The 19,600-nt window shown below is 36.8% G+C and overlaps 1 protein-coding gene across 2 annotated transcripts in view; it reads right to left on the bottom strand.

Annotated features, from left to right (window-relative positions):
- Nucleotides 1-19,600, bottom strand: part of TFB1M (transcription factor B1, mitochondrial) — a 66,522-nt gene that overhangs the window by 20,710 nt on the left and 26,212 nt on the right. For both annotated transcript variants that reach the window (XM_036112085.2, XM_036112086.2), the window contains exon 5: nucleotides 9,803-9,922. In XM_036112085.2, coding sequence (XP_035967978.2) covers nucleotides 9,803-9,922 — 120 coding nt within the window. The remainder of the gene's footprint in view (nucleotides 1-9,802; nucleotides 9,923-19,600) is intronic.

The following is a 19,600-nucleotide window of genomic DNA, read 5'->3' as shown; positions in this document are numbered from 1 at the left end:
CTGGAATATATAGTGGTACTGGAATATAGTGGTACTGGAATATAGTGGTACTGGAATATAGTAGGCCAGAAATGCTGTTAAATATCCTACAATGCACAAGACAGCCCAGGCAACAAAGAATTTTCTGGTCGAAAATGTCAATTGTGATAAGGTTGAGAAGCTCTGGTCTAATGTATTTGAATATAAACTTTTTTTTTTTTTTAAATAAAAAGTTACCAAAATAAAACCAAAAGAAGGAAACACCAGAAAGCCCCAGAATATCATGCTTATTTTACCTAGGGAGCAGATATATGTGTATATTAAGTATACATATGTATATATACATATATGACTGAAGAAATCAGCTAGTAGTTTGGACAAAAATGTAGAAACAGGTTAAGTCAGGAGAACTGGGTACAGGAATGGGTAGATTTAAGAGAAACGTAAGTGATGTCAGAAGGTGGTAACTAGTGACTTGTTGTGCAAGTAAAGGTGAAGGGGGTGCCCTCATATCCCCCCCCCCCCCGGTGATACCTGCCCGACATGGGCAGGTGAGGTGGTCATTAGCACACTACATACATACAGGCAGGAGCAGCCTGGGGTATGTAGACAGAGGTTCAATTCTGGAGTCAGTGTTTTCTCATTACATTCCTTTTATTACCATATTTTTAGCTACATGGCTTTAGCATAAATTAATTTTATTGACTTTGGAGGATTTGTATCCTAGCCTACAATCTTACAGAACCTGTTGCATATCTCTTCATTACCTCCAATAAGTTTTTTATTCACTTCATTGCACTTTATATATACATAAAAGTATTGCCAGCAAAAATGCAATTTTGGTCCTTCCTTGGACTTATAGTATTTATTTTATTCTTGAGTAGTTATTAAAACATAACTAGTATTAAGATAAATTGTAACAGTAAATATCCTGTTTCTATTCAAAACTTGATTTTTAAGAAAGACTGGTAATTTTCTACTTATAAAATCGGTTTTAGTTTATACATTTATTTTTATTTTAGACTCGCCCACTTTCAAAAAGAATTTTTTTTGTTTTGTTTTGTTTTTTTAAAGATTTTATTTATTTGACAGAGAGAGACACAGCGAGAGAGGGAACACAAGCACGGGGAGTGGCAGAGGGAGAAGCAGGCTCCCCGCGGAGCGGGGAACCCGATGCGGGACTCGATCCCAGGACCCTGGGATCATGACCTGAGCCGAAGGCAGACGCTTAACGACTGAGCCACCCAGGCGCCCCTCAAAAAGAATTTGAAGCTACTTACAATACAATTGCTGGCATAGTAAATACAAAGAAAACAATAAAGGTGAAAGACTAAAGTTATAAAGAAGAGAGAAAAAGTGCTATTAAATAATCCTTGTTGAAGGCTACTAAAGGAATTAAACATGAAACTTACTCTAGAACTTCTAAGCAACCAAAGCACAGAAGGCCACACAAGAAATCTGACAGCTCTGTCTATGGGTAGGAGCCCACCGAGGCTGCTCTAGTGCTTTCCCCAAGCACCCCCTGGGCTGTGCAGCCATCCCCCAGCTGCTGTGAGTGCACGGTGCTAATGGCTCACAGATCTAGAATTGCCTCCCTTGGTAGGTTAGGGCACCACCGCTCCTGGGAGGTGGCCAGAGCCAAAGACTGGCCACACAGGTGTACAACAGGCTGCTCCCTTGACTGACTCTGTGGGACAATTTGTGCCCCAGAGCTCTCGTTCTCCCTGCCACCCTTTGACCCGGTGGAATCAGGCTGAAGCTAGTCTCCAAGCAGAACAATATCCCTGCTTAGCTTTTCCCCCCTTGCTTTATCCTGCTTCCCACACCACTCTTCTGAGAGCACTCAATACACCACTTTCACAAAAATTCTTAACTCAATCTCTGATTCCACAAAACCAGACCTAACACAGAAGAATATTAGTTAAGCAGAAGAATGTTAAGTCTTCTGACCTTATGTCCCAAGGATTCGCAAATACAGCATAACATACAATAGAAATAACCTCAATATCAGATTTTGAAAAACACAAAGGCATGAAAATGGCTTTCTTATGTGAATCCACCCATTTTACTAAGATCAAGATTATTGCACATAGAAGTCAAGGCCTCGATAGCTGTCAGTCAGCAAGGATAGCTGAAAGCTTCTGAAATGTGATCCTCAAAGGTCAGGCATGGATGCCTCAAGTCCTGACCTTTTCTTTATAACGTGATGGGTGTATCACCATTAATTCATCTAAAATTGTATTGACAGTATGCTTTAAATCTGTACCAGGTTTAGGGATAACTTGCTCCATTGGCAGTACTCCTAATACCCAAAATTAGATATAAACTATATGAAGCTCTTAAAAATTAAAATCCATACAACTATATCAGAATATACCAACTTAGTCCATAAATATTTGCTTATAACCATAATAGCTACCTTCCACTAACTGCCTCCAAATGCTAGATACTCATATTACTTCACATTGATTATCTCTTTCTCAAAGCAACCTTTCTAGGGTGATATGATTGCCCCAATTCGAGATATATTAAAGTTCAACCTATTAACCTGACCAAGTTCTCATAACTAGGAACATTCGAATTCCAGTAAGTCTAGCTTCCTTTAAAATATTTCCAGTTCTTCCACTAGAGTACGCTGCTCCTATCAGGCTAATCAAAAGAGCCTGTTGCAATTCTCCCTTTATAGTGACTTACCTACTAGGTCCAAGTACAGTATAGTGGTTAGACCTAAAGCCTATCCATTCTGTTGGAAATATGTTAAAGATTTATTTTGAGAGAGAAAGGGAGCACGCAGTAGGGAATGGCAGAGGGAGAGTAAGAGAGAGTCCCAAGCAGACTCCGCAGAGCATGGAGCCTGACTCAGGGCTCAATCTCACAATCCTGAGATAATGACCCTGAGATCACGTGCTGAGCCAAAACCAAGAGGCGGATGCTTAACCAACTGCGCCACCCAGGCACCCCTGTTGGAAGTATGTTATGAGCCCTATGACCACAATTTTAAAAGAAAAAAATGACATAGAATTTTGAGGTTCTACCTAATAGCTTAGGTAGTTCTCAAACTTGAGTAATGTGAACATCAGCTTAAAAATTTACTGTAGAACCCCAGAAATATGTGGATTAAAAGGGGTCTAGAGATGTCAGCTTGAAACAAGTTTTATTTGCTCATGGGAGCATTTTTAGTCATGAATTTGCACTGCAAAAGAAATATTTTGGTCTTGTCACTGGAAAAATAATTTAACTCAAAAGTGAAATGGAAATACAAAATTTTAAAACTCTAACTTAAACTCTATATACTACAAACTCTAGGAGATTAGGGCACACTTGAGTAAGCCAATTAACCTAATTTTATGACTCTAAGAGGCTGCATTTTGGGGTTCAAATTTTGGAGTTCAAATTTTGGGGAGAGTACTAGAGAAGTTAATGAGAGTAACGAGTTTGGCAAGAATTTAGGTCAACTAGCCAGGACAGGATTGTTACAGTTCCACGAAGTAAAAGTTCTGCCATTAAAGCCTGATTACAAGTTAGTCTAAAGACCAATAAGCAGAGGAGATCACAGATTCTCACAGGAAAGATCCTAAGTGGTTATAAATAAGTTCTTCTTGAAATACCACAGAAGAAGTGCTCATATCTAATTCTCAGGATGGGTTGAGTGTAATTTTAGTAAGTTCTTTGAACATCTATAGAGAATTAACCTCCCTCTCTCAATTCCCCAATGAACCTACCTGTACCTCTATTTTAGCACTTAGCATATTTTACTTGTATTGTGGTTATTTGTATTTATGACTTTCTCTTCTTGTGTTTAGAAAGCTTTAGCCAAAGGGAAAGTTTTGTACTGTTACTTTATCTTCTCTATAAAATTCTTCCCCTTTCTTACTTAACAGAATTTTTAAAAATTTGCTCAATACAACTATCAGTCAAATATTTTCTGGAAACTCAGAGTATTCCTGATCTGCTCTAATATGGTAAAACTACTTCAGAGCAGCAAGGAATTCTTTTAGAACCAAAATTTAATCATTTGATTTACTGTTTTGCTTTATCATAATACATTCTCTCTCCTCCTTGGTAACTGCTTTCCTAGATTACAAATAAATTCCCTGCATGTAATATTTACAACATGATGAAAAGCATGTAAAGAAAATTGCTTGAATATGTTTAATTTGCCAAAAAGCAAACATCCCTCAGTAAAGTGAACCAAAAATACAGCTAGTTTTTTTTTCCAAATAGTGTTTTCATGAGGCCTTAATCCTAGAGGATAGAACATTTAATCAACTAACTACATGTGTATCTTACCCCAAAATCAAAGATAAGGTTGGTAACAACCTCTACACACCACCAAATGCCCTCAACTAGGTAACAAAAACAAAGAGAAACTTTCCACTAAAAATATTCTAAAATCCACCTTAAGAATAAAGACTCTGGATTATGGTTAATAACCCCAACTATAAAAGCCTAAAAGTAAAGATCTTGGTTTCTGATATATTTGGGTCTGACACTATTCAAAATATTATATACACACATATGTGCATTACAAGAAGAAAGAAAGCTGATATGGCCAATTGGTTTTCTTCATTACAATGGCCACCTGTTCTAGGACAGAAAATAACTGAAAGCACAAATATGTTAAGTCTGATGATGGCCTATAAGACAACTCTAGTCATCGAATTCAATCTAGGATCTAACAGGGTCTCTTATTTTGGAAGAAGTCATTTATAATGTCTGAAACCTTGAGATGCTGGATGGAGGTGGTACTGAGAAGGACTGCTCTGAGCCTGACTCAGAAAAAGCTGAAAACTGTTATATAAGTGGAAGATGGACTGAATTCCTATAGTCACCCAAAAGCTCAGCTAATTGTGGCAAACATGGCAGAGGAAGTAGAAGGTGGTAGCAGAGAATATGGAGACTTCCCAGGCCATGCTTTAAGATGTACAAGTAGGTCTAACACTATTGTTAGGGACCCCATTCTAAATATATAATCTGTATCTATCTAAATCTAAAAACCACATTATACAATTTTTTTATGCTATCTCCTTTCCTTAATAAATCTCAAATGACATAAGGGAAACTTACAAGACTTTATTCTGGAGAGTTTCAGCAAACAAGGAGACATCTGTTCCTCACCAGCTATAAACTCCCTGAAGGCAGACTCCATGTTGGACTGGGTCCTCCCAGTCCCACTCTGCCTAAGCCCATGCCTTTACATGCAGTAGCTGCTCAATACACATTTGACAAAATAATAGATGAATTCTTATAATATATGTCCTATAGTGACTCATCCAGTAGTAGTTTTGCTAAAATAGACACCACTATACTGATTTTTATTTTTGGCAGAGAAACTTTGTAATTAACACTCTTCTGTAATTAGCATATAATAGTAACAGCCTAGTTTAATATCCAACTATTTTACACAGATGATTAATCACAAGTAACACTGCCAAAATAGGGTCTTTCAAAAAAGTGGAAAAAGGAGGACTGGAAGAAGATGGTGGAGTAGGAGGATCCTGAGCTCACCTCATCCCATGGACACACCAAGGTAACAGCTACATCTGTGCTAAAAATGACCTGAAGACCGGGAGAACAGACCTTCCAGTGAATCACAGAGAGGATGCAATACTGGAAAGGGGAGGAGGATCAGAGATACAGTTGGGAACCAAACCCCAAGTGAGACTAATCACAACAAGAGGGACAACACAAGCACAGAGAAGCGAGAGGATAGGACCCAACACCAGGCACCCCAGGCACTGGGAAGACAAGTATCCATTAAAACTGGCTTTGAAAACCAGTGAGGCTTAACTTAGGGTACTTAAAAAATCAGGGGGATTAACTCCAGGAGAGCAAGAGGGCATAGGAAACTGAGTCCCCACCTTTAAAAAGCCAGCATAATAAATAACTCCATTCAAGACACAGCACAAAACCAGCAGTTTGAAAAGTGACTATGGTATACATGAAGGAGATTTACTTACTAATCTCAAAATGTGCACTAGTGGGGCAAGGATCTTTAAAAAAATCTCTCTGAGAACAAAAGTGCTGGCAGACAACATTTCCTCTCTTTCTCAGCCTAGATAGCTGGACATTTGTGGGAACTAGACAAACACTCTCCACTGTCTAGCTAGCACTGCATGCCCCTTCCCCATGTTCACCTGGTGGACCAGCCCCATCTAACCTGCCCACGTTGGGCACACCTATTAACCTGACCAAGTTCTCATAACTAGGAACATTCGAATTCCAGTAAGAGTGAAATCATATTGAGCATCTTTTTCGACCACAATGGTATAAAACTAGACATCAATTACAGCAAAATATGTAGAAAGAACACAAATATATGGAGGCTAAACAACATGCTACTAAACAATGAATGAGTCAACCAAGAAATCAAAAAGAAAAAATACATGAAACAAATGAAAATGAAAACACATCAGTTCAAAATCTTCGGGATGCAGCAAAAGCAGTACTAAGAGTGGTTTATAGCAACACAGACCTACTTCAAGAAACGAGAAAAATCTCAAAAAAACCCAAACTAACCATACACCTAAAACAGAAAAAGCAGAACAAATAAAGCCCAAAGCTAGCAGAAGGAAGGAAATAATAAAGATTAGAGCAGAAATAAATAAAATAGAGGCTAAAAAAAAAAAAAATAGAAGAGATCAACAAAAACAAGAGCTGATTCTTTGAAAAGATAAAATTGATAAACCTTTAGCCAGATTCATGAAAAAAAAAAAAAGGTATCAAAATCAGAAATGGAGGAGAAAAAATAATACCACAGAAATACAAAGGACTACAAGAGAATATTACGAAAAATTATATGCCAACAAATTGGACAACTTAGAAGAAATGGACGAATTCCTAGAGCACATATAATCTTCCAAAACTGAATCAGGAAGAAATAGAAAATTTGGACAGACTGATTATTAATAACACAATTGAATCAGTAATCAAAAAACTCAACAATGAACAGAGGTCCAGGACCAGATGGCTCTACAAGTAAACTCTACCAAACATTTCAAGAGTTAATAGGTAAGTCTTCTTAAACCATTCCAAAAAATAGAAGAGTAATGAAAACTTCCAAATTCATTCTACAAGGCCAACATTACCCTGATACCAAAACCAGTCAAAGACACTACAAAAAAAGAAAACTATAGGCTAATATCTCTGATGAACAAAGATGTAAAAATCCTCACAAAGTATTAGCAAACCAAATTCAACAATACATTTTAAAAACATTCACCTCAATCAGGTAGGACTGATCCAGAAATGGCAAGGGTAGTTCAATATTTGCAAGTCAGTCAGTACGATATATCACATTAATAAGACAAAGGATAAAACCATACGATCATCTCAATAAATGCAGAAAAAGCATTTGACAAAATACATCCATTCATGAGAACTCTCAACAAAGTGGGTTTAGAGAGAACACACCTCAACATAATAAAGGCCATTTATGAAAAACTTACAGCTAACATCATTGTTAATGGTGAAAAACAGAGCTTTTCCTCTAATTTCCAGAACAACACAAGGATGTCCACTCTCATCACTTTTATTCAACATAGTACTGGAAGTCCTAGATGCAGCAATCAGACAAGAAAAAGAAATAAAAGGCATCCAAATTGGCATGGAAGAAGTAAAACTGTCACTATTTGCAAATGACATGATATTATATACAGAAAAACCTAAAGGCTCCACCAAAAAGTATTAGAACTGATAAATGAATTCAGTAAAGTAGCAGGATACAAAATTAATATATAGAAATCTATTGCATTTCTATACAAAAACACAGTAGCAGAAAGAAATTAAGAAACCAATACCATTTACAATTGCACCAAAGAGAATAACATACCTAGGAATAGACTTAACAAGGAGGTGACCACCTGTAGTCTGAAAACTATGAAACACTGATGAAAGAAACTGAAGAGAACACAAACAAATACAAAGAGTATGCTCACAAATTGGAAGAACCAACACTGTTAAAAGGTCCATACTACTCAAAGCAATCTATAGATTCAATGCAATCCCTACCAAACTACCAGCATTATTTCATAGAACTAGAATAAATAATACTAAAATTTGTATGGAACCACAAAAGACCCCAATAGCCAAAGCAATCTTGAGAAAGAAGAACAAAGCTGGAAGTATCACAATCCCAGATTTCACGGTATACTACAAAGCTACAACAATCAAAACAGTATCGTACTGGCACAAAAACAGACACGTAGGTCAAGAGAACAGAACAGAGAATCCAGAAATAAACCCACCATTATACACTCAATTAATCTTTGACAAAGGAGGCAAGAACATACAATGGGGAAAAGACAGTCTCTTCCATAAATGGTGCTGGAAAAACCAGACAGCTACATGCAAAAGAATTAAACTCAAAACTTCACTACACCGTACACAAAAATAAACTTAAAATGGATTAAAGACCTAAATGTGAGACCAAAACCATTTTCCCTAGAAGGTAACATAGGCAAGTAATTTCTTTGACATTGCCATAGCAACATTTTTCTGGGTATGTCTCCAGAGGCAAAGGGAAACAAAAGCAAAAATAAACTATTAGGACTACACCAAAATAAAAGCTCTTGCACAGCAAAGGAAACCATCAATAAAACAAAAAGGCAACCTACTGAAATGACTAGAATCAAAAGGACATGAAATAACAAATGTTGGTGAGGATGTGGAGAATAAGGAACCCCTGTGCACTATTGGTGGAAATGTAAATTGACCAACCACTGTGGAAAACAGTTTGGGCGTTTCTCAAAAAATTAAAAATAGAAATACGGTATGATCCAGTAATCCCACTACTGGGTATTTACCCCAAAAAACACAAAAACACTAATTTGGAAAGACATATGCACCCCTATTTATAGCAGCATTATTTACAACAGTCAAGATATGGAAGCAATCCAAGTGTCCATTTATAGATGAGTGGATAAAGAAGATGTGGTATGTATGTATAACACACACACACACACACACACACACACACACACACACACAATATTACTCAGCCATAAAAAAGAATGAGATCTTGCCTTCTGTGATAACATGGATGGACCTAGAGTGTATATGCTAAGTGAAATATGTCAAACACAGGAAGGCAAACACCATGATTTCAATTATATATGGAATCTAAAAAACAAAACAAATAAACCTAAAACCAGACTTAACTAGAGAACAAACTGGTGGTTGCCAGAGGGAAAGTGGGTGGGAAGATGGGTAAAAAAATAAGATTAAGAGGTACAAACTTCTAGTTATAAAATAAGTCATGAAGATGAAAACTACAGCATAGGGAATATACTCAATAATACTGTAAAAATATTGTATGATGACATATGGTGACTACACTTATTGTGTGAGCAGTGAGTAATGAATAAAATTGCTGAATCAATATGTTGCACACCTGAAACTAATAAAACACTGGATGTTAAATTGTACTTCAATTAAAAAAAAGGTGGAAAAAAATTCACAATAAAAAATGTTTGATGTAACTTGGTTTAGAGGTCTATTCAGAAATCACAAAACAAATACTGATTTCTTTTTTTGAGGATTAGGTGACCATATAATTTATCTTCTATACTGGAAAACTTTGAAGAGTACAAGGTGATGATGATAATACCACCACCACCAGGGCAACATGAATAAACCTAGACATTTGGTCACTATAAAGAGGAGAAAACTTAGGACAAGAACTATTCACACATTGTGATTTTTCTTACTCTGGAGAGAGAAAGAAAAAGTACATTTTGCATATAAATGAAAATCAAATTCTAGAGACAATTTCCTACGGCACATCCTCAGATGAACAAAGATTTACAAACAAACAGAAACTTACCTCTGGTTTAGGGACAAAAGCCTGACCCGGAATTGTCAAGATGTGCTGAACGTTGCAGAGGTACTGGGCCATAACAGAAAGGCGACTTCGCTGTTTGCTTCCTGTATTGGCTGTCAGTCTCTATGAAAGCACAAAAAGAAATTTTAGCAAATAATTAATCCAGTCTGATCAGATGGAATGCAGTCAATATTCTACTACCTATGGACACTAGGTGGAGTTCTGCGATAAATTTTAAAAGCACAGGCTATCTGACACATGATACACAGGCCGCACGGGGAACATTTTCCTCCAAGATCAACTGAAGTACACCTAAGAAGTGTGAATTATATCCCATATAATGCACTTAGAAACCAAATAAGAAAACTTCCCTACCATTGGATGTTGGGGATTTTCAAACCCCTGTTATATTCTGTAGAAGAAGGTCCTATATGAAACAAGTAATCAATATATATTTGATGACTGAAGAAATTAGCAAGCACAATTAAGAACTAAAGATGCTTATTTCATTTTATGAATTACCAAAAATCTATGAAGGAACATTTTCAATGGTGCACTTTTCTTTAAGTGTAATAAAACCTTGAATATTCAGAACTCTTGGAGAACTGTTTTAGAGAACCGATTTTTGCAAAAACCAGGAATTCATTCTTTTAAGAACCCAAACACTTTAATTTTAAAATTAGGTATATCTAAATTAACTCATAAATGCAATGCAATTTCAACCAAAATCTCAAAAGAATTTTTTTAAAGACCTTTAAATTAAATTCCATAAAATTTTATACGGAAAAGCCAAGGGCCAGGAACAGACAGGAAGCTCCTGAAGAACATCAATAACATGAGGAGGGTTGGGGCAGACTCACTATAGCAGATATCAAAATTAAGGCAGTATGGTATTGCCACAGGCATAGACAAACACACCAACGGAACAAAGGTCTTAGAAACAGACCCAAGCACATGTGGATATTTGCTATGTGACCGATGTGATGTAACAACCACCAACAGGAAAAGGATGGACCACTCAATAAGAGATGTTGGTATAAGTAGGTATATCTAAAGCAGGAAGAACTCCCTATCTCGTACCATAACCAAAAATAAATTCCAAGCGAATTAACAGTAAGTAAAAAGCAAAACTTTAAAATTTTTTATAAGTATTTATAAGTCAATCAGAGAAAGACATGTATCATATGATCTCACTGATATGAGGAATTCTTAATCTCAGGAAACAAACTGAGGGTTGCTGGAGTGATGGGGGGTGGAAGGGATGGGGTGGCTGGGGGATAGACACTGGGGGAGGGTATGCGCTGTGGTGAGTGCTGTGAATTGTGTAAGACTGTTGAATCACAGACCTGTACCTCTGAAACAAATAATACATGTTAAAAAAAAAAGAAAAGAAAAGAAGATAGTAGGAAGGGAAAAGTGAAGGGGGGGGAATCGGAGGGGGAAATGAACGATGAGAGACTATGGACTCTGAGAAACAAACTGAGGGTTTTAGAGGGGAGGGGGGTGGGGGAATGGGTTAGCCCGGTGATGGGTATTAAGGAGGGCACGTATTGAACGGAGCACTGGGTGTTATATGCAAACAATGAATCATGGAACACTACATCAAAAACTAATGATGTAATGTGTGGTGATTAACATAATAAAAGAAATAAGCATTTATGACCCCACAGTAGGGAAAAATTTCTTAAAGATGCAAAAGTGGAAGCCATAAAAGACTGATATTTTGCTCTATTAAAATTTAAAACTTCTGTATAATAAAAACAGTACAAACGTAAGTCACAGACTGAGAGAAGATATTTGAAACTCCTGACAAAGGATTAGTGTTCAGAACATCGAAGAAACTCCTACACATTAACTGCCAAAAAATAAACAATAGAAAATATGGTAAGAAATATGATAAGAGCACCCAAATGAACCATAACCATAAACTATGCTCAGCCACATTACAAATGAGGGACATACGAATTTAAACTCTAATGAGATACAATTTCATATCCGTGAAATGAACAAAATTTAAACAACAAAAAAGAACCTGGCAGAACCTAGAATTGGTGAATATATGGAGCCAGAGGAACTCCCATTTACTGCTAGTGAGAAGGGCAACTGGTACAAGCACTTTAGACTACAATTTGGCAATATATACAGGAAAGCTGAAGTTGAGTGCACCCTCCTAACCCTTTAAGTCTACCTTTAGGAATATATTCTAGGGAACAGTTTATATACTTATATGAGGAAATACTGTGTAAGAATGTTAACTGTAACATTGTACATGCATAGCTTCAAAAAAGGTAGAAAAACATAAAGGCCATTGACAGGAATAAGTAAATGGTGTTACCAACATAGAGCCCCAAATAGAAAATAATGAAGGGGCAGAAAATATGTAGAGTATGATTCCATTTATATAAAAACTCCAAAACATTATTTCTTATGGCTTCCTCTGTGTGTGTGTATATATATCTATCAATGCCTGGGAATGATGAATATCAATTTTAAGAGAGTATACTCATAGGAGAGAAAGAAAGGGGATAGAAGAGGGTACGAAGCCTATCTACAATATTTTATTTCTTAAAAAAAGACATGAAAAATATGACAATATGTCAAAATTGAATTAAAAAAATTAGGTGCACTGATTTTTAAAAAATGTATCCTGCTTCTCATGTTCTTAGAGTTCACTGGGTATTCCAAACCTCTTGTAAATGATACAGGGTCAACATTACAAACCACATAATTTGGCTTATAAGAGCTTTGCCTTAAGTAAGATTAAAAAAATAGGTTTTAAACTGAGATGCTCAGAAAATTTCCTATGGGCAAAGTTATAGATTTTGTAGCATCTATTTTGTTACTCAGAAGCCATCCCTCTACCTCATCCCTCTTTTCAAATTACCTGCCTCTTGTCTATATTTAGACATCTGAAGTTATTGGGAGGCTGAGTTCAGGACAAGTGATGAGTTGCTTTAGTATAAATGATAAAGTAAAGTCTTCCTTACTAAACTGTAAAACCAAGAGACGTATATATTCTCAAACAAATATCAAAACAAACACGGGAAGCACATATTTAAAGAATAAACTTATGGATCAAATGGTAAAAAATATTTCTAGCTCCTCATAAATTTCTTTTGGAGCTTAACTGTACCACTGGCATGAAAGTAAAAAACTCAAAGTGCACTGTACAACTGGCATACTTCAAAGCAGTTGTGTAAAACTAAAATCCAGCATGAACATAACCACAAGATTAAAATATAAAACAAAAAACAAAGTCTACACTTGAAAATTATTTCATGCTGAATTCTCTCCCAACATTTTATTTTACATGTCAAAGGTGTTTTCACTGATGAATTCAACGAAATTTTAAAAATCACTTTAACCCAAAAGTAAACAAGGGAGGCATGCAGGGTAAACACTCTGGGCATAAAGACATGTTTAAGTATATTTCACTTAGAGCGCTAGGCATTCACTCCTGCCAGGGAAGCCTGACCCATCCAAACTTTGCAGCAAATACACCTAGGCTATGGAGATGAAAATGTGTAAATCGGATATCTGAATTTAGAAGAAAGCAGCACACACATACCTGTCCTGAATTCATTATGGAATAATTCAAGCCACAGTGCAGAAAGCTCTGCAAAAGCCTTCATTTAAAACTAGCACAAGAGTTAAATGGTCAATCAACCATTCAAACATAAGGTAATATTTCTGTGATAGATAGGTTATATGTAAAGCTAAGAAAATTCAAACTCCATTATAAGATAGAGGATTTTAACAAACAACAAAAGGCCAGGAAACCAAACCAGTTTATTTTTCAGTAAAAGGAAACCTCTAACCCTTGAAATTTTAAAAGCATTCTGAGTAAAAGAAAAACAAGGGGTCAAAGACTCCACAAGGACAGTGTTTCTTCCTTATTCATCTAAAATGATTTTAAGTACAAGTAGAAAAATTAGGCTTATTCTTGAGAAGCTACACAGCCAAATATCAGGGACAATGAAAACTATATAATTACTGGTGAGGTGACTCCCTCCCTCCCTGTTACTGATGTGACCATTAAATACCCAGGGTCCCCTGAAGATGGGAGGACATAAACAGGTTAATCCTGGACCCAGAAAGAAAGACCACAGGTCCAGTCACATGGAGAACATGAACATCAGGACTTCAGCAGAAAACATACGACCTGTTTTCAAGTTCAGCTTTCCCTGTAACTAGCTCCATGACCTTCTGGAAAACATTAAACTACTCTGAGCCTCAGTTTCATCATCTATAAAATGAGGTTAAATGAGATTTGTTAAGGTCTCATTTACTGCTACATAATCTGATTCTATTTTATGAGCTGTAACTTTATACTGTCTGTATGTTCTTTAATGTGTGTGAGCTGAATTTTTCTATTTAGACCCTGAAGACCTAGAGAGAAGGGAAGAAGACTGTTCATTTACTTCTGTTCTATAACTCACAAAGCCAAGCAAAGTGCATGTTTAAAAGTGCTATCTGTGGAATATAAAATTACAGATATGACAGTGTCAAGAGCAAACAAAAGTTATATAAGAAAATGCTGCTATATAGTCTCCTGTTGAAACTTTCACTTGCAAAATGTGAAAACTGGTCAGAAGACCAGTGTTAACTTATAAAGCACTCCATAAATCATAGACTCAATATAAACTCTTCTCAATATTCATACTAGAATTTAACTAAAATCAACATTTTTTTTTGTTAAAGAAAAATAATTGCATATGGTGGAGTTAAAGCAACACTATTATTAATAACAACTGGTACTGAGTCACTGAAAATATTACTCCACCTCTTAAGCCTCTGTTCCTTTGCATTTCCCCCCAAAAGAATTAGAGTACATAGTGTTTTGCATCTCTATTGTGTTACTCAAGAACAGAAATACCATAATAATCATGTTATCTGAGAAATATAAAAGACCAAGGACAAATCAAAAGGCTGAGGAAACAAAGAAAACTATTAATATGGGCTCAACTCAAACATACAGAAGAGAGTTAACAAATTCATGAGCAGGAAATGACACTGATCCTGGGAAAGTGGTAATGATGTAGTGTTCCTAACAAACACAAAAGGATCCTACATTTTTGTGATGGAAAATTCTAAGACTACTTAAGAAAAAGATTTTATGGCTAAATACTCTAAGGCAAAGTTTCCTATCCTTGGCATTACTGACATTTTGGGCTGGTAAATGTGGAGTAATTTTCTGCTGTGAGGGGCTATCTTGCTTACTGAAGGATGTTTCCCAGCATCCCCAACCTCTATCCACTAGACACCAAAAGCACCCCCCAGTTGTGACAACCAAAAATATCTTCAGACAGGCAGAAGGTAATAGTATAGCAAAGTAGAAGGATCCTGAGCTCACCTCCTCCCATCACACACCACAGCTGCAGCTACATATAGAGGAATTCTCCCTAAGAATGACCTGAAGACTTGCAGAACAGCTCTTAGCTCTAAGTATAAAGACAAAGCCACATGAAGAAGGGAAAAAGGGACAAAGACGTGTCCAGGCCAGGAACCAAACCCTGGAACTGAGACCCAAAAGTGGGAGGGGAGATCACAGATGCAAAGGTCCTTCCTGAAAAGTGAGAGGTTACAGCCCCATACCAAGCACCCCCCACCCTGGGGATCTGCACAGGAAGATAAGCCCCCATAACTTGTTTTTGAAAATCAGCTGGGCTTAACTTCAGGAGAATTGGAGAGCTAGAGGAAACAGACTCCACGCTTAAAGGGATCACACACAATCTCACTTGCTCTGAGACCCACACAGAGGCAGCAGTTTGAAAGGTGCCTGGACCATACATGAAGGAAATTTACTGACTAGTTTTAGGGAGCACGCCAAAAGGGCAGGGTTCTAAAAGAACTTTATCCAAGAATAGAAATGCTGGCAGGCACTAGTCTTCTTGCCCTCCTTCAGCCTAGACATCTGATGCTGGTGGGCACCAGTCTGACACTATCCATATACCTTGCTAGCACTGCTTGCCCTAACCCAGAATTCCCCTGCAGACCTGTCTTGCCAAACCCACCTTCTTGGCAGACATTCCTTGGCTCCTGTCCCGCACACCTAGCAGATAGCCTCAGTGGAGACTGTTGCCCCTAAAAGCAACTCCTACTGGGAAAGTGGGCAGGGGGCACCCCTGCCCGCTAGTGTACCTGCTGGAATCATGGCCCAGTCACAGCAGAAGGGTGCACACAACCAACACAGGGGATACCCCTAAAGCACCTGGTTCCGGTGACCATGTTTCTAGGCCCCACAGCACACCTTCTATATAAGGCCAAGCCTTCAACGCCAGGAGTCAATGCTGACCTACCTAATTTATACAGAAACAAATACAGACAGACAAAATGAGCAGACAGAGGAATGGCTTCCAAACAAAAGGACAAGACAAAATCTCAGAAAAGAGCTAAATGAAAAAGAGATAAGCAATCTACCTAAATTAAGAGTTCAAAGTAATGATTATAAAGATGCTCATCAAACTTGGGAGAGGAGTGGATGAACTCAGAGGGGATTTCAACAAAGAGATAGAAAATATAAAAAAAGAACAAATCAGAGCTGAAGAATACAATAACCAAAATGAAAAATACAACAGAGGGAATCAACAGCAGATTAGAGGATGCAAAAGAACAGATCAGTGATCAGGAGGACAGGGTAATGGAAATCATTCAAGCTGAACAGCAAAGAGAAAAAAGAATGGAAAAAATGAGGACAGGTTAAGAGACCTTTGGGACAACATCAAGCATACCATAAGGGATACCACAAAAAGAGAGAAAGGGGAAGAAAACTTAATTTTAGGAAATAATAACTGAAAAATTACCTAATCTGGGAAAGAAAACCCAGGTCGAGGAAGCACAGATACGTCTGAACAAGATGAACCCAAAGAGGTGCACAAGGAGACACATTATTAAAATCTCAAAAATTAAAGACAAAGAGAGAATCTTAAAAGCAGTAAGAGAAAAGCAACTAGTTATGCACAAGGAAACATCCATAAGAGCTGATTTTTCAGCAGAAAATTTGAAGGCCAGAAGACATGATATGTTCGAAGTGCGGAAAGAAAAAAAACCTACAACCAAGAATCTCTACCCAGCAAGAAAGATTATCATTCAGAATTGAAGGTGAGATAAAGAGTTCCCCAAACAAACAAAAGTTAGAGTTCATTACCACTAAACCAGCCTTGCAAGAAATGTTAAAGGGAATTCTTTTTTTTTTTTTTTTCAAATAGCTGATGCTTTTTTTTTTTTTAAGATTTTATTTATTTATTTGAGAGAGAGAGAGAACAGAGGGAAAGTGAGAGTGAGAAGCAGACTCCCCACTGAGCAGGGAGCCTGATGCGGGGCTTGATCCCAGAGCCTGAGATCATGACCCGAGCTGAAGGCAGATGCCCAACCAACTGAGCCACCCAGGCGCCCCTTAAAGGGAATTCTTTAAGCAGAAAAGAAAATACCATAACAAGAAGAAAATCATAAAATAAAAAATTTCACTGAAAAAGCAAATATTATACATTAAAGGTAGATCAATCCCTTTTATAAAGCTAGTATGAAGGTTAAGACAAAAGTAATCAAATCAACTATAGCTATAATAATTAGGAATACACAACATAAGAAGATATAAAATATGACATCAAATACATAACACATGGGCAGGGGATAAAATAGTAATGCTTTTAGAATATGTTCAAACTTAAGCAACCATCAACTTAAGTAGATGACTATATACATAGGTTGTTATATATCAACCTCTTTTGATATATACATACACACATATATATCTCAAAACAAATGATACACAAAAAAATCAAGAAAAAAGGAATAAAAGATCTACACTGAAGAAAGTCATCAAATCAGAAGGGAAGAGGGCAAGAGAAGAAAGAGAGAACTAGAAAGAAAACCAGAAAACAAGGAATAAAATCACAATAAGTACATACCTATCAATAATTACTTTAAATGTGAATGGACTAAATTCTCCAATCAAAAGACACCAGGTGACAGACAGAAAAATAAGACCCATTTATATGCTGCCTACAAGAGAATCACTTCAGACCTAAAGACAGACTTAAAATGAAGGAATAGAAAATATTCCATCAAATGAAGTGAAAGAAAAAAAGTTGGGTAGCAGTACTTAACATTGGACAAAACAGACTTTAAAACAAAGACTAACAAAAGACAAAGAAGGGTGTTAGTAACAGAGGGATCCATTCCAACAAGGTTGAACAACTGTAAATATCTATGCACCCAACATAGTAGCACCTAACATATAAATATATAGAGCAAATATTAAAAGACACAAAGGGACAAAATGTAATACAATAATAGCAGGGGACTTTAATACCTCTCTTATATCAAAATTGATATTTCACCCAAACAGAAAATCAACAAGAAAACAGTGGCTCTGGATGATACATTAGACCAAATGCACTTAACAGATATACACAGAACATTCCATCTAAAAACAGCAGAATACACATTCTTTTCAAGTGCACATAGAACAGTCTCCAAGACAGATCACTTGTGGATCCACAAAACAAGTCTCAATAAATTTAAGATTGAAATCCTATCAAGCAGTTTCCAAGCACAATGATAGGAGACAAAAAATCAATTACAATAAAAAAAAAAAAAAAAAAACTGGAGGGGTGCTGGGGTGGCTCAGTTGGTTAAGGGTCCAACTCTTGATTTTGGCTCAACTCATGGTCTCAGGGTTGTGAGATCAAGCCCCATGTCAGGCTTCATGCTCAGGGAGAAGTCTGCTTGAGATTCTCTCTCTCCCTCTGCCCCACCCCGCCGCTGTTTGTGCTTCCGCTCTCTCAAATAAAATCTTAAAAAAAAAAAAAAAAAAAACAACCACGAAAAAATACAAACCTGTGAAGGCTAAAAAAAAAAAAAAAAATACTATTCAACAACCAATGGGTCAATAAAGAAATCAAAGAGAAAATAAAAAAAATACCTGAGACAAATGAAAATGGAAATACAACATCCCAAAATCTCTGGCATGCAGCAAAACCAGTTCCAAAGGAAAGTTTATAGAGAAACAGGCCTACCTCAAGAAATAAGAAAAATCTCATATATTTAACCTTATACTTAAAGGAGCTAGAAAAAGAACAAAGCCCATAACTAGCAGAAAGAAGGAAGTAATGAAGATCAGAGCAGAAATAAATGAAACAGAGACTAATAAAAACAGTAGAAATGATCAATGAAACCAAGAGCTGGTTCTTTGAAAAGATGAACAAAATTGATAATTAAAATCCCTGAGCTTCAGTATTATTTTTTTTTTAAGGGGGGGGTAGAAGGGCAGAAGGAAAGGGAGAGTGAGAATCTTAAGCAGATTCCACACCCACTGTGGAGCCAGATGCGGGGCTCAATCTCACAACTCTGAGATCATGACCTGAGCTGAAATCAAGAGTCAGACATTTAACCAACTGAGCCACCCAGGCGCCCCTCAGTATTCTTTTCTATCAAAAGCTAGTAAGTCACAAGGATGAAAGGTACAGCACAGGGAGTATAGTTAGTGGTAACTATAATAGCATTGTATACTAAGAGAGAGTTACACTTGGGGTGAACGTAGCATAACATATAGAGTTGTTGAATCACTATGTTGTACACATGAAACTAAGGTAACATTGTGTGTCAACGTCAGTTAAAAAATACCTATTTCATTAGGTGGCTATGAGGCTTAAATAAAAAAACATGTAAAGTGGCTATTAGTAGGCATTCCATAAGTAATAGCTGATATTATCATTATTATCATTACCACACAGGCAAATAAAAAACAAGGTGAGCATTATGACTGCCTAGCTTGCAGCCCGGAAGCCATACTCAGGC

This window comes from Halichoerus grypus, chromosome 9 (genome assembly GCF_964656455.1).
Source record: "Halichoerus grypus chromosome 9, mHalGry1.hap1.1, whole genome shotgun sequence".
Lineage (NCBI taxonomy): Eukaryota > Metazoa > Chordata > Mammalia > Carnivora > Phocidae > Halichoerus > Halichoerus grypus.
Note: the sequence above shows the minus strand (reverse complement) of the source record. Positions and strands in the feature narration are given on the sequence as shown.